Source organism: Gambusia affinis, linkage group LG21, assembly GCF_019740435.1.
Source record: "Gambusia affinis linkage group LG21, SWU_Gaff_1.0, whole genome shotgun sequence".
Lineage (NCBI taxonomy): Eukaryota > Metazoa > Chordata > Actinopteri > Cyprinodontiformes > Poeciliidae > Gambusia > Gambusia affinis.
In genome coordinates this window covers 8,252,564-8,268,290 of record NC_057888.1, presented here as the reverse complement: position 1 = coordinate 8,268,290, position 15,727 = coordinate 8,252,564, and the positions used below count along the sequence as shown (strand labels likewise).

Genomic DNA, 15,727 nt, shown 5'->3' with positions numbered 1-15,727 from the left:
TTTTTATTACAAGGTGAGTTATTTTAAATAAATATAGTAAATATGTATATACAATGTTGGGTTTTATATTTCCTTTCATATACATATCACACCATAAAGTAATGTCATGTGTAAAATTACTCCATTTGACTTAACTCCACAGAAGCAGAATTAGGTTAGACACTAACTGCACCATAGGAGAAGAAGTGGAAATGGTTCAGGAGTATAATAATAATACTAATAATAATAATAATAATACATGTTATTTATATAGTACTTTCCTAAAAACTCACACTTTACACGATTCAAGGAAAATTACAAACAGTACTTCAGTACATCAAACAAAATCATAAAACTGGACAACAACAGAGTGTCTTCAGGTGGAGACTTCTTTATATTAGCTGTAATACAGACTGCTACAGAAGATCCTATCAACAGCTTTTAGCATATACTTTTTGAAAAACTTTGGGGGATATGAATCACAACAACATTTATCTTCCTTTTGGGACTAATAAACTATTTTAGAATGTAATTGAATTTAAAAAAAAAATATTTTTGAAATAAAGCAAGAGTTTTTGCTGCCAAGTAACTATGGTTGCCGGGAAACAAGCAAAGAACAAGGGAAACAATTTAAAGAAATACAAAATGAGAGTAGTAATCTGCAATCTTGCAGCTCAAAGAGATTCAACTTTTTGGATTTTATTGTTTATTTTTCATAGACTCAAACAGTACTTTTTTAATATTTTACAAATTACCAACAAAAAAATACAACATCAGAGATTTACACCCATTGGATGTTGGATACCTATGCATAACTTGGTATTGTATTGCACTATTATTATTATTATTATGATTAGTAGTAGTAGTAGTAGTAGCAGTAGTATCAGTTGCACAAATTAAGTATGAAGGATTTGAGATAATTGAGAAATGATTTTAACTTTGAAATGAAAACTTTCAGGTAGTGACTCCTGGACAGAACAGCAAATCATCCAAGGTTCAGCATAGAGGGTGTTATCTTAGCTCTCTAAGATGACAGAACTAACAGAACAGGAAATTCAGAAATTTCTCATTTGCGATAAAAGAGAGACTGGAAACAAGGTAGATCAGCTTGAAGGTGGTTATCAGGAAATTAGTGCAGTAACTGTCAGCAAAGCATTCTATTTGTGTCTGCAGGTTTTTGCCTTTGAAGAAGATGAGCACTACCTTGTTCATGGGTTCTATCACTTTAAGCATTTCCCCTGTGAGAGTCCAGTGCGTTTCATGTTACACTTACCTGCAATTCGTGCCTTCATTAGCCTCCACGAAGACAACAAAGTAAGCCTTTTCAGACCTAAATGCTACAGGGAGACCATCTGGAGAAAAATGCCCTTTTTGGGCCTGACTCCTACAAAGATCCTGGGATGGATAATAGGCTGGGGCCCCGGGCCCATCTTCACTCTCCTGGATAACGAATTGCGGCATTTGGATACTGCAGACAACGCTCTTGATATTCGACTGTGTGAAGCAGCGGAGCATTCCTGGGAGCTGGTTACTGCAGGCTTTGGGAACGTGTGTGTGTGGTCGGTGATGCTCATGAGGTGCAGAGTGACGATCAAGGAAGGGCTGCCACTGAGTGCTTTCACTCATATGGCATTGGCTCCTCCACAGAAGAAGAGGCCTCACCTTGCCTTTGTTGCATGTGGAATGGATGTGACTGTGATCAACCTCGATGATGGGATGGTTCAGGAACACCAGCAGGAACTCTGTCCAAGGTCTGCAGAATCATGATGATGTTATGCACAATTATTGGTTTTGTGGTATCTATGCAGTTTTACCTTTGTTGAGTTCATTCTTTGGTTTGCAATCTTATGCACCACCTTCGTAGCTGGAGCATGAAAGCATATAAACGACTAAATTTTCCTCAGTTTGAAGAGCTGTAAAATGTAAATGTACTCGTTTTACTTTTTTTATTGTCTTAAATTACAACCACAACATTTTATGTGTCCTACAAAATAGTGCATTTCAATAATGTTTTACACATAACTTTGCAGTTTTATGTTGCCCACCAGAGTCAATGCTTTGTTAAAGAGAAACAAGCTCAATTTGTGGTAATGGCAGGTCCAGTGTCAGCTGCCAGTAGGTGCCACTGAAACTGTGGCAGCTGGCACTGATTGAACGTAAATATGAATATATTTGTTTCAACTATTTGTTGTAAATAAATAAAACAAAATATTAATTATCCCACTAAGTTCCACTGCTACCAAACCAAAGTAGTAACAAGCAATGGCAGCTGTCACCAGAACTGTCACTTTACATCAAGTGCAGTCAAAATAGGTCTTACATGATTTAATAACCAAAAACATTATCATTTCAAAAATAATTATTTACAAACAGACAATATAACTAACATGTTTTGAGAAAATCGTTGTCAGCATTCACCTAAATAGCAGCAGCACTCGTGGAAGCTCTGGCGTCCTTGCATCAGCTGCTGAAAGTTGCCACTACTAAGCTGTGGCAGTTTCTGGCTGCTGCCACTGTCTCGAACCTTTCGCCCTTGCTGTTGTTAAGCCACCTTTTAGTTTGATTGCAGCCTCCATGGCTACTGGCGTTGCACATCTAGGCTGAAATTTCTCAGTTGGACTTCGACTGGAGCATCCCAGGACAATATTAATTTTTCATAAATCATTTTGTCAGGTTGTATGTTTAGTGATGAACCTCATGCTCCCCTTTCAATTGTGTGCTATTTTGTGTTTGTCTAGCATTGTGATTTTAGTATGACAAAGTGTGAAAAGTTAAAGGGCTTTAAATAAATTTTGCATGACACTTGATGTTAGTAATCTATTTCTGACATAAATATTGGTGGCATCAGCACCATAATTTTATAGAAATCCTATCTGCATGTTTTACGGCATGACTTAGTTTTTCCTTTCATTTACGTATTTTTTATTTTTTTATTTAACCAGCCATCATTATTTTATATGTGTTAATTTGAAAAACAGATCCTTATGTCATAAGCTGGTAAGTTATTTAAAAACGATATAGAAGGGTATTGCTGAGCACTGTTTTAAAAGACTTTTTCTCTCACAGTGAAATCACCGCAATGTTGTTCTGCACCCAACTTGACTGTTTGATCACTGGTTTCCAAGATTACGCCATCACAGTCTGGGGTCTTGACTGGGTTCCACGTGTGACATTTTTTGGACATGAAGGTAACTTTAAGATTAAACTGCTTCAGGTTCAATATTTACTTATATAACCAATTGACTTCATTTTGTCTAACTTCTATTTGTTTGTTCTACTTAGGTGGGGTGAATTCGCTATTCTATTGCTCCAAAACAAACCTGCTGATCTCATGCTCTGCAGACTGCACCATCCGTAGCTGGGATGTAAAAAAGAACTTGGCAATCGATTGCTTCCACACAGACCAGAACACCCCTCCGCTGTGTTTGGGAGGCATAAAGAACGAACACCCGTTTTTCTCTTTTTCACACAAAGGTGTGGATCTTTGGTTTCTAACAGCTTGGTACACCCTCCACACAAAGATCAAAGAGGATGAAGACATCGCCTTGAAACAAATCTTAGTCTCACATTTGCCTCCTTGCTACCCAACCCGAGTGACTTGTGTCAGTGAAGATGATCATGTCTATCTAATTTCTGCTGGAACAGGAGAAATGCTGACCTCCTTTAAGGCAGGAAAGAAGGTATTATATGCTGCCTACTGCCTTCAAAAAGAACTTTTGTTTGTCTTGACTCAGGGTGGTACCTTACTGCAAGTCAACCCACTCGCTAATCCAGCCACTTTGATACAAGAATGGGAAGGCAGAGGCCAGAGTCCCTGGCCAACATCAGACACTCTAAGTAAAAAAGATGTCCAAAATCTGCCGATGCCTGGCCCCGCCTGTTGCATGGTGGTTTACAGCTCCTTGGGAGACCCTGAGAAGGCTTTAGAGAAGTGGAAAAGTTTACAAAGTGGAAGAGGCAGCAGTCAGAGGGACAGCAGACATATTGATCATTTCAAGAATAGGTAAGCAGCTTCTCTTTACATAAAAGTAGTATATTGCCAGATATTTTCGCTCCCAGTTCCAGATCATTAAATCCAGGTGTCTCAGTTGCCACAGGTGTATAAAATCCAGCACTTCAGCACGCAAATTGCTTCTACAAATGAATTGCCCTCAGGAACTCAGTGAAATTTCAGTGTAGTATCATAATAGGATGCCTCGTGTACAACAAGTCCAGTCATTAAATGTCCTCCCTGCTGAATATTTTACCATCAGCTGTAGTGGTATTAAAGGTGCAGCATGCAAGTTTTGTAAATAGTATGTTGCTTACATATTTAATAGACCTGTGATATTCTGTGAAAAAACTGTCAATCAGGCTTATGTTCGTGCTGCTCTATGTGCTAATGGCAAAGGAATCCGTGCTAATGGAGGAGAAGCAGACATATTAAACTCCACAGATTAAAAATGGGATGTCACTCAGGAATGTGTGTGAAGTCAGATGAGTGAACACCTATGGTATTATACGGTAGTGCATTTGAACTGCTAGAAGTTGTTCTATTGTGTGAAATCTTTTATACATTTTGTGTTTGAATCAGATTTTGGGTTATCATTGGCCAAAGTGGTGGCTGTGTGAGTGTCCTCGCAATGGATGATGGGACGGTCCTGTTCAGAACCCCGGCACACAACGGCAAGGATGTCACAGCAATGAAGGCCTACCCAAACAACAACTACCTCCTCTCTTCTGGTGAATTTCAATCAAACATTTATTTAACCTCACACGTCTTTTTCAAAGAAGGTTTGATTGCTTTAAATCTAATCATCAAGGTAAGGACTTCGCGGTGGTGGTGTGGAAAATTCACCCCGATGGTGCAACGTGTCTCACCCATTGCCAGACGGTGATATGTTATGAGCCTCAGGTCTACCTGGCGGCACTGGAGCTGCAGGTGGCCCTGGCGTTTCAAGAGCCTAACAGCAAGTCCTACAGCCTACAACTCTACCATTTGGAAAACCTGAAACGAGCAGAATGTCAGCAAAAAAATGCACATATAGATTCCCTCACAGGTCACAGCTTGGTATAACCTCTACATGGGAAACTGCAATGAGGATTTTTACCTGAGTGACTCGTTTTTTCGGTTTGTTTTTGTTTTGCAGGAGTGTGTGCGATTCCTGAAATAAATGCGTTTGCTTCCTGCAGTCTGGATAAGACAGTGCGCATCTGGAATGAGAAGAATAAGCTCATCTGGTTGGACTTACTTCATATCTTCTTTTAAACCCTGTTTACCAGAATGTTTAGAAGTTTTGGATTAGGGTTCTAAAATTATCCACACTACTTGAACTTTTTCCGATTTTGTCACATTACAACCACAGACTTCAATGTGCAACTCTGTGAAGGGAAGGGTGTTAAATTTATACCAAAAGAGTACAAAAGTAAAATATATGATCACTATGCAAAATGTTGTTTAAAAAGGTAAAGTTCACATTTCGTCCCCCTAACCTCCTTTGTGTTGGTGTACAACAAAATAGGAACAAGTTCAAGGGGCATTAACACTTTTGCAAGACATTGCACATTTTAGAATAAATATTCAAAGACCACATATTTTGTTTTCAGGGTGCAACAGCTTGTGGGAGCACCTCAGTGTATGGAATACAGTGGAAACGGGGAGCTATTTCTGGGCATGAATGGGGACCTGTACAGGCTAGAGTTTGCACAGTTTCTACCAAAGAAATACCAACGAATGGTGCAACTATTAGCTGCTTATTATTTCCCTGAATTTAAAAGAAAGTTTTATCATCACTATGCCTGATTTTTTTTTTCAGCTTCGTTGCTACTATTTTGAAAATGTCCTTTCTGAGCTGCCTCCTTCTGAGGTTGAAGAAACACCCGACAAAGCAGAGTAAGACAGATTCTACTTTCAGGTTACAATGACAATGCAATTATCTGAATAAATTCTGAGCACTTTTGTATTCTAGCACATCAATTAGTGAGGCAGAAATAATAAAGGAAGCTATCAGTAGCAATAACGTAATGAACATATACCTGCAGCAGGAAAGGGTGAGTATATAAAAAGGTACATTTTAAGATCTGCTGAACACAGTAGTAATTAAAATACCTAGCTCATAAATAAATTTTTTCCCAGCTGCGTCAGGAGGCGTCAGTGATCCTAGAAATGGACCTGCAGGCTCTAATAAAGGGAGACGTAAATTGCCCACAAAAGAAAACTCACAGTACAAAACAAACCAAGAAAGAGGCCTTTGACCAATACATGCATGAGTTATATGGATTGACACCTTGTGAGCAGGTATATTTCAGCAAAAACTTTTTTTTTTCCACCTGATTTTCTCAAGTACTTGAAAATAAATGAAACTGTCAAACAGTCCAGTATATAAACCTCTAATATACTGGACTAGTTTTCAGTGATCCTCAAAAGCAGATCTCTCTTGAAAAGTAAATCTTGGATCTCATTGAGACAACCTGTTTAAAGAAAGGTCAAATAAATACATTAATGCACATCCCAGTTAAATGGCCAGGTTTTGTGATGTCATAAGACCAGATGAATGGGACATATATGACAGCTCCTTTAGGAGTGAAATGTTTGTTGTTGTTTTTTTTTTTGAAGATGAAACATTCTGTATAGAAGGAAGAAGTGGGCAAGCCCTTAAACTTCCCATTGTTGAAGCAGATTTAATTTGTTTACAGTAAACTTTCCATAATGAGATCAACCTGAAATTAAGATTTACTCTCTCAATAGTTTTTTTTTTTCATACATTTTCTCATTTGCATCATAACATGTAAAAAATGACCAGGTTTTTGGCAACAGAGAGCATGTCAAATTTAAGGTGGAAAATGTAGAGAAATCATTTATCAGTATTTACCAATCAATCAATTTTATTTAAAAAGCACCTTTCGTACTAAAAGCAGCTCAAAGTGCTGTACAGATCAATAAAAACAAATCCATAAAAAATAAAAGAATTACCCATCTGCTCCCCACGTGTATAATTGTACACCAGGGTTGTTTACACATTGGACATCCTGTTTGTTATTTACATGCAAAAGATCTTTTTTTTTTGTTTTGCTACTTTATTTTTTATGTTAAGAACATTTGCAAAAATCATACAAATTTCTGTTAATGGCTGTTAAACATTCTGCTTTTCAGTCTGGTCTAGATGAAGATGATTTTGATGATATTTTAATGAAGAGCAAAGCACGTTTACTGCGAACCATTTTCGTTCCAAAGCCAAAACCAGCGGTCAGTCCTGTGGCCACTGAAGTGCTTCCAGAAAAAGAGGTATTAATCTTTACAACGTCAATATTTTTTTTATCTATTAATGTTGATTTTTATTTTCCTGTAACAGATAGCAAAGTGATAGCTTTAGGAGAAAATCTATGACACTTGTATCATTCTCTTTTTTCCCATTTGTAATCACAGCATTTTCCTCATTCTTAAGTTTGTTTTAGCTTTGCTTCTTTAATGTTTCAGATCATTGAACCATTGTCAATATCAGAGAAATAGAACAAATAGTAAATGCAAACAACAATTTTGAACTGATGTTTTACAATTAATAGAAGGGAAAAGCTATATTGACCAATGTTGCTCTATGTGAAAATATGCGGCCCTTGTTAAAAGATACTTTATCTGTAATTGACTGCATTTTACTGTAGGAAAGCCGAGTTCAATTTCACAAGCTACATGCAGGTTTGATTACTGCCAGATCTGTAGGACCAAGAAATAACTTGAGAACTTGTCTAACAACATGAAGCAGGCTTAAAGGTGTCAAAAACCAAAACATTGTGCTCCAATCTAAAGAAATTCAAGAGGAGATAAGAAGGTTGCCTAGCTACTGTAACACTCTGGAAAAAGTGGCCGATAACAGGAAATGCAGAAACTTTGGAACAGTAGTGAGCCTTCCAGGAGCATTTGGACAAATGACTTACATAGTGCTGATGACAAAGAACATTAAGGCTGATTGTACATTTGCTCAGCAACATCAATAGCTTTAACATCTTTTAAGAAAAAGAACATGATGTCTACAGTCAAGGGAGTTGTATCGTGAAGGTCTCACTTATTTTGTTTATGTAATGCACACAAAAAAACCTCACATAAATTACCATAAATTTTCCACTCCAGTAGAAATTCTGAAGGAGAAATCCACCAGTTTGTAATGTTGACATCAAGCACAATAAGGTTATGCAGCAATAATCTAAAGAGTATTCCTCCACAGTGATAGTAAAGAGTTATTGCCAGTTATCATAAGTGCTTCATAGCAGTTGTTTCTACCAAGATGGGAACAACCACTCTTAATTATTAGGTGTAGGGGGTAGTTAAGTTTCACATGTAGCAACGTTGTTCTGGGTAGATTTTTTTTTTCCACCTAATTGTTATCAAATTTGTTTAATAACTTTTCTAAAGCACTGTATAACATAAAACCGAAAAATATACAGATTATGAAGACAAAGGTGACCAAAAAGGCTCCAGTGTTGAAAGCTATACTTGCAAAACAAGTCAAAATGGAGAAGGTAAAAACAAGACATATTCATACATTTTGGGACTGGATCAGGCAGTGGCATTTTATCAGACTTTTTCTTGCAGGTTAAAAGGGTCTCAAGTTCAGCGGATGCAACCCAGGTGCGCCGGTCGAGATCCTTGGGATCTCGACAGAGATCCCAAGCTCTGTTGAGGGTCTCTACTGTTCCTACCACAACACCAGCTCAACTCCAGAAAATGTCCCAGGATACTCCATCTTCTTTCCTCAGTCAGTTTTCACGTATGGACTGGTTTTCTGATGTGTTTCCTGACAGAAAGGTAATAAAAAGAAATATGAAAAAACATGCATCCTTGATGATGAATGCTGCTCAGGCATAGATGATTGAATGTTTGCAGCATATCACAAGCAACATTTCTCCTGAGGACGTCTTCCAGCAGCTACTAAAATACCTGCACGACTCCGGCGGCAAAGTAAACTCCAAGGTCCTTGGAGCAGTTCGTACAGCGCAAGCTCTGCAAAGCCAGAACCTCTTTGATGTCACAGATAAACAGTACAAAATCCTTACCGAGACTTGGCAGAAATTCATACAGCCATCAATGGTAAAGTGAAACCAGTATTGAAACTACAGCTTGAGTTACAACTGACAGCTTTGCTAATATATTATTGTTTTGCTTTTTTTGCACGTTTCAGTCAAATCAAGCACGCGATGTGGTTGTTGAGATGTTGAATTTGCTGGTGGATTTGAAATCGGAAGTCAGTTACGATGTTACAAGAAAACTTATAATTCTTCTGGCAAATAAGGAACTGAATGTCCAGTGAGTTCCTAACAGCATTAATTTGGAAGAAAAGTGGTGTTTTTTGTTTGTTTGTTTTATTAAGAGACGGCAAAAAATTCTGTTTCTTTGTCAATAGGAGACCAATACTCCGCCTCCTTGAGGGTTTGGGTGTGCGTCAGGCACAGCAATTCCTGGAACGCGAGTTTAGCAACTGGGGTCAGGGATTGGAAGGCAACCCTAAAAAGATGGAGATAATTAACAAAAAAGTAGACTGCTGGATGGAGCATTGGACCACAAAATTCAAAGTTAGTTCCTCTTTTCATTTTATTCTTATCCTGTTTCTCTAACAATGTCAAAATGTTTATTTTGTTCAATATTAAAATTCATTAAATTAACTTTCAGTGAAAGGTAAAGAATGGACAGGTAATTTTTCAACCTGCTGGTATGAATCTTTGTGCAAGGAAGTTAAAATATAATTGTTTTAATTGTATAAAGTGGGGATATTTGCATTTAATGAAAAACAAACAAAAAAAAGACATTATTTGCATAAATAAATTTCTGGAATGGATGTGGCGATGCCGGCTTTATGTTAAGTTGATGCTGTTGAATGGATGGACAGAAACTACCAAACTACACATTTGCATGCAAATAGATAAATATACATAATGATCAGCAGGAACAGCAATTATATGGAAAAGGGTCGGGGTGGGGGCAAAACTACAGAAAACATACCTTGAATGATTATTTGCATCATTTGATTCCATTCTATGCAACACAGGATTATAACCGCTTTCTGAACATTGAAACTTCATCGCAGTGGAGACAGCCCACCTTCTGCGGATTGGATGTCCTGAAATTTTTCTGTTTGATTAAAAAAGAAGAGATCAGAAGGGCCTGCTTTATTCCTGCTGCCCAAAAATACAAAGTGTTTGTGCCTCAACAGAAGTGGTATGTGAATGTACATTTAAAATAGTTGTTTTCCTCTGTAGATAGAAGACATTTTTTTTTATAAGATTTAGTCGAATTAACTCTAGATACATTTTTCCATCTACAGTTTAAAGTAGTTGTGTTTTGTTGCATCATTTTAATCCAATTTCTAATTCTAAGGTGTTTCTAAGGTGCAGTGAAACATTTAGACACAAATATGAAATGTTATTGTAGAATATAGTCTGGTGGATAAGTTAGATAAATATTACATTTAAAAATGCACTTTATGAATTTCTGCACTGGCAATACTTCATACATCAGTATCTAACAATATTTCTGTGGTCAGTTTTTGATTTTAAGCTGAAGTAAATAGAGCACTGAATAGTTCAAAAGTATTCTGATTACTGTTACGTTTTGTATTCTCGCAGGAGTTACAAACCAATTTTTCGCCTGGGAGAGACATACACCATGACCAGAAAATGGAAGAAGACAAGATACTGTCAGTACTGTCAGCAGACACTTATTATTTAATGCCTTAAAAAGAAAGTCAACTTCAAGTGTGACTTGTGTAATTGCAGGTGTTTTTGAGCCTAACTTTCCCAATTGGATCCACCTGCCTCTGTCTCGTGTCAACCTGCGTCCGTTTCATACAAACTCGTATGAGCGCTTGGTGAGGCTCCCTACCCGAACCTACTTCGTCCCTCAACAGTCTACACTGGAGTACTACAGGCGAAAATTCAAAAACAGGCCTGTAATAGCCTCACCACCACCACCCCATCAACCCGTCACTCCACCACCTACTCCTGACCTAACATTATTCAAAAATAAATAAAAATTAATAGTTGGTATGAGTTCAAATAATATTATACTTTCAGAATAAAAGTATGAAGTCATCTTTCAAGGTTGGGAGTGTTTACTGTCCTGCAGCATTTTGTTGACCTGGTTAATGGACTCGGGCCTCAAACATGCCAACATTCAGGTCCTCTTAAACGGAAGAAAGAAGTAAGAAATCTTCAATGACACAGCCATTAATGTTTTCTCTTCTTATTCTAAAGACTGATTATTTTTTAGTGTATAATGAAACATTGTCCAATAATTTGGATTGAAAACTGTAAATGTTGAAAGAATCAATTTTAAACATAGGATTTAGTTGCTTCTATAGCTAAAGGCTTGTTTGCTCTGCCCACTCTAATTTACATAAGATGTGTATTTATTAAACATTTATACAAAGATAATGACCATATACGGAACTTTTTTTTCATTTACACCACATACATGCTGCTTTCAATAAAACAAGTGAAAATCATGAATTTGTTATAATTTATAAAGACATATTGAGTTGGTTGGAAGTAGTAATGATTATAGAGTCTTATAGTTGCTTCAAGGAACGATCTGCAGTAAGGATGCCGCACTCTGTCACAGAAGGAGCTCTTCAGATCAGCACAGACTATATTCAAGGTGTGTGAGACATTGCATTGGTTTTTGAATATTAATGTCTTAAATCTGTGTAACTTTATATGTTAAGGTACTGTTTTAAACCAATCTGTGTTTCCAAAGTGTGTGTTGCTGACATCTTGGACAGGTTGCCCTTGTAAAAGAGGCCTCAATGGTCTTAATAGGCTTTTTTACCTAATTAAATAAATGTTGATAAAAAAAAAAATTAAAAAAAAATATTGCCCAACAGTGATATTATTTTAGCCAGAGTTTTTCTGTCTCCCACCACCTGAAATTGATAAATGAATGTGATTTGCTAATATATAAACATTGTTTACCAGTAATTAGATGTTTTCATTAATGTTCTGGCCATGGTTATACAAAACAGTCCAGACAATTACATAAAATTATCAAATAGGACAGAAACAATAGATGTTTGAAGGGATTTTAAACTTTTGCTTGACTCATTTTATTATGCTTTAAACTCTTTCCTGAACGCTGATTAAACGAGACTTTAACCTTTGCCTTTTGAATAAGCAACTTTTTTCCAATTATATTTCGGTCATTGTTTATTTCTATTTTTTAATTTGTAAACAGGAGCGCAAGTAAAGTCATTACTATTATTATTTAATTTTTTTAATTTATTTATATTTCACATTGAGAATGCCTGTGCGTGTTACGTCACTGCCTGGCGTCTGAGTAATGGAAACACCTTCTCCAGTAGCAGCCGGTGGGCCTCAGAGTTAGCAAACATGATCTGTCTGCTTTCCACCATGAGGAATGTTTAACTAAGCCTGTATAAGTTATTTTTGCTCTCTATTACTTTAGCTGTCAGGTGAAGTCATGAAATCATTTTTTCACTAGACCGTATCTAGTTGCTGCCATGAACTTAGCCTTGTTCGAGCTGTATTAGCTCAGCTAGCTTCCTGTCAGATGTATTAACAGACCGTGTCACAGATCATTTGTCCTGCTTTTGTTTAACATGGTGCATTCGTTGGTGAGACTTTGTGCCAGGGAGGTGGTCAGTGACCACAGCTCGTCACCCACCTGGCTTTGCTGGGTTCCCAGGGAACTTTACGGGGCGCTGCTGGAGGCCGCTTTCGCCTGCTACAGACCGCTGGCGGTGGGCGAACTGGTGCAGCGGTGGCCCGAGCGAACTCTGCGCGTCGGAGGACGGAGGAAAACTGGGCAGACTGCGCCCAGTAGGCTCTGCATCCAGGCTCTATTACTGGCTGTGGTCAGAGGACTGACGGACCAAAGGTGATAATTGGTTGTTTTTCTTATCTTATTTATTCATTTATTTATTTATTTGCATTTCTTAAAATTTAGCATTGTCGGGAAAAAGTTTCCCTGACGCATTATGTCAGTATCAAAAATGCAGTTTGCTTAAACTTTTATGTGATTAATTGTGTTACCAAGATACCAATATTTTTGTTTGTGGCGCTATGAAGGCCGGGGCACACAGTTACCTAAAATATTCTAGTTTTTTGTATTGTCAGCGTTATTGTTCACAAAATATTGTAATAAAATTCTAAGCCACATTGCCCACCCCTAATCTCTGAAACCCTATCCCTTGAGCTTTTGTCACATTATAACCACAAACCTCAAATAATCTGATAATCTCGATCCTCAATTATTCACTTTTTTTGTGTTGCCTTATTACACAAAATTCTTATAAAATGCAGTAACATTTGTGGTTGTGTCATTGAAAATGCTTGAAGTTGCATGAATATGTCTGTGAAGTACTGGAACTAAGATCTCGATCTGTGTACTGTATTTCTCCAGGTCAGCCCTGCAGGTACTGGACGTTTGTAGTCTGCAGGGAGACGAGGGAGGAATGGGGGACCCGATGGGAGGCTGGTCGCTTACTGTGGCCCTTTGCACCATGGTCGTACAGGCCAAAGCTGGAGCACACAGGACTCAGAGGAAAGAAGGAGACAGAGACAGGAAACGATTCTCAGCCCTCGACAGGGAAAGAGATTTAAAAAGAGAAAGAGGGCAGAGGATGGGAGAGAAGGAGTTAAAGGACGATGGGACTTGCAGAGAGAGGACAAGATCCAAGAGTCCTGTCGGTGATGAAGAGCTTATAAAAGGGATCAGAAGGAGGATGGAGATGGAAAGAAAAAGAGGGGTTGTAGTGACGGGCTCAGGAGGCAGTAAACCTGAAACAGAAGAAAAAGAGGCAGACTGGGACGTGTTAGTACAGGTTAGGGCAGATATTTTTGTGAACGCCCGTTCTTGGGAGCGTGTTCGCTTGGCTCTGAGCACATCAGGACCCTTGAAGCTGCAGTGCAGATACCTGCGAGTGGAAGAGATTTCAGTGACAAGCATCAGGACTCTGCTAAACCTTCTGCCTCGCAGGGCGCTCTTAGGCATCGACATTCGTTACAGCAGCCTCGGTGTGGCCGGGTTAGCTGAACTGTTACCTCTTCTCTCCACCTTCCCCGAGCTGAACTCTCTGCGGCTGCATTACTGCAACCTGGACATTCGTAGAGACAACTTCGCTCAGGAGGGGCTCCTGAGGGACCTGTCACAGGGGCTTTCAAACCTGCAAGAACTGCGACAGCTCAGCCTCACTGCCCTGCGGCTGCCAGGACAGCTGCGGGTGTTGCTCAGGTATTTCGATCTCCTCATATGATTTAAAAAAAATTTTTTTAATATATATAGTTGGCTTGCATGAAAAAACAAGTATTTGTGTGTTAGAATGAGCAAAGCAAATTCCCGATTTTATTTAGAATGAGAAACTGTGGAAAGACTTTTAAGTTGAGCAGTTGGCAAAGGAAAAAAAAGCAAAATCTCATTAACTACATGCAGCAAGCTGGTAGAAACCATAACATTTGCAGGTGTCATTGCAGTGAAAAGTCATTCTGCAAAGTAGACTCTGTTGGGCTGAATACACATGCACACCACACTTTTCAGAATCATTTTGTTTAAAAAAATCTTTTCACTCTGTAGCTATACCCTATGTTGTAGTACTAAAATGCCGTAAAATATAGACTACCTTTAAAATGAGAAGCAAAAACAGAACATCATATTAAAGATTTTAACTTTTTCTTCTCCCACAGCTCGTTGCCTCAGCCTTTGGAGGTCCTGGAGCTTCCCTATTTAAGCCTGAGACCAGCCGACCTCGCCTATCTGTCCTGCAGCCATCATGTCTCCTCTCTGCTGCAGCTGGATCTCAGTGAGAACTGTCTGGATGAAACCACGGTGCCCTCAATCCGCCGCCTCCTGTGTCAGGCCTCCAGCAGCCTGCAGCACCTCTCTCTGAGCGGCTGTGGTCTGACCGATGGCCTGCTGGGCATGCTGCTGTCCTCACTGGGCGGCTGCTGGGCCCTAAAGAGCCTGGCGTTAGCCCTGAACCCCCTGTCCAGGGCAGGTCTCTGTGATTTGATGCAAACGGCAGCAAGAATGCCCTGCCTGCGACTGTTGCTCTATCCAAACCCTCTGGAAGATTACCAGCCAGGGCTGCCTGAGCTGCCTTCTAGCACCCAGCTATTGGAGTGGCCTCTGGATGAATCCATAGACAATAACACAACCAGCAACAAGCTCAGCAAGGTGGTGATGGACAGCGGACGTTCTGACCTTCTCTTGACCTGTGACCTGCTTAATTTTGATAAAGACATGGTGGACTAGAGAAGGGACAAGGAGGTTTTAATTATTTTATCAAACCAGCGAAAGAAAACCTGACAATCATGTTAAACCTCATGAGAAACTGTGGAAAGGCTTTGTAATTTTTTACAAGCACGTTGTAATTTTTCATACATATTTTCCCCTTCTGAGTCTGTTTCATAAGACAATCCTGGTTAACCGTATTTTATTTTCTTCTGAGTTGAAAAAAAAGATGTGTGTAGCAAGAGCTAAATCCACACAAATCTTAATCTGGCCCGGTATGTGACGCTTTCAGGGTTTGACTACACAGTTACAGTCTATCTGTAGCATATAAAATGCACAATTTTATGCTTCGACACTCACCTACCAATATACTTTTTCAAAATGTCAGGATCAATTTAGAATAAATAAGTCTTAAATTGCTGTTCATATGAGAATCTAGCAGCATGTAATAAGACAATAACTTTCTTGTGTTTGAAAACAAAACTTTTATTACTATGTAGTTTGTCTTAATAAAAGTTGATGATACGTTCTCTTTTA

The 15,727-nt window shown here is 38.6% G+C and overlaps 2 protein-coding genes across 2 annotated transcripts; both read left to right on the top strand.

Annotated features, from left to right (window-relative positions):
- The first annotated feature begins 567 nt into the window (after positions 1-567).
- On the top strand, positions 568-10,990 carry wdr97 (WD repeat domain 97). Its single transcript, XM_044104330.1, has 21 exons — positions 568-798; positions 938-1,077; positions 1,153-1,730; positions 3,046-3,167; positions 3,262-3,982; positions 4,553-4,701; positions 4,782-5,018; positions 5,109-5,199; positions 5,566-5,695; positions 5,775-5,851; positions 5,928-6,009; positions 6,095-6,256; positions 7,112-7,243; positions 8,398-8,472; positions 8,546-8,758; positions 8,837-9,040; positions 9,132-9,256; positions 9,354-9,522; positions 9,996-10,165; positions 10,573-10,643; positions 10,723-10,990. The coding sequence occupies exons 2-21, from the start codon at positions 1,009-1,011 to the stop codon at positions 10,974-10,976; spliced, it is 3,831 nt and encodes a 1,276-aa protein (XP_043960265.1). The 5' UTR covers positions 568-798; positions 938-1,008; the 3' UTR covers positions 10,977-10,990.
- Positions 10,991-12,253: 1,263 nt separating this feature from the next.
- On the top strand, positions 12,254-15,727 carry si:ch73-174h16.4 (leucine-rich repeat-containing protein 14). Its single transcript, XM_044104329.1, has 3 exons — positions 12,254-12,838; positions 13,364-14,194; positions 14,644-15,727. Exons 1-3 carry the CDS (start codon positions 12,561-12,563, stop codon positions 15,209-15,211), a joined length of 1,677 nt encoding a protein of 558 aa, XP_043960264.1. The 5' UTR covers positions 12,254-12,560; the 3' UTR covers positions 15,212-15,727.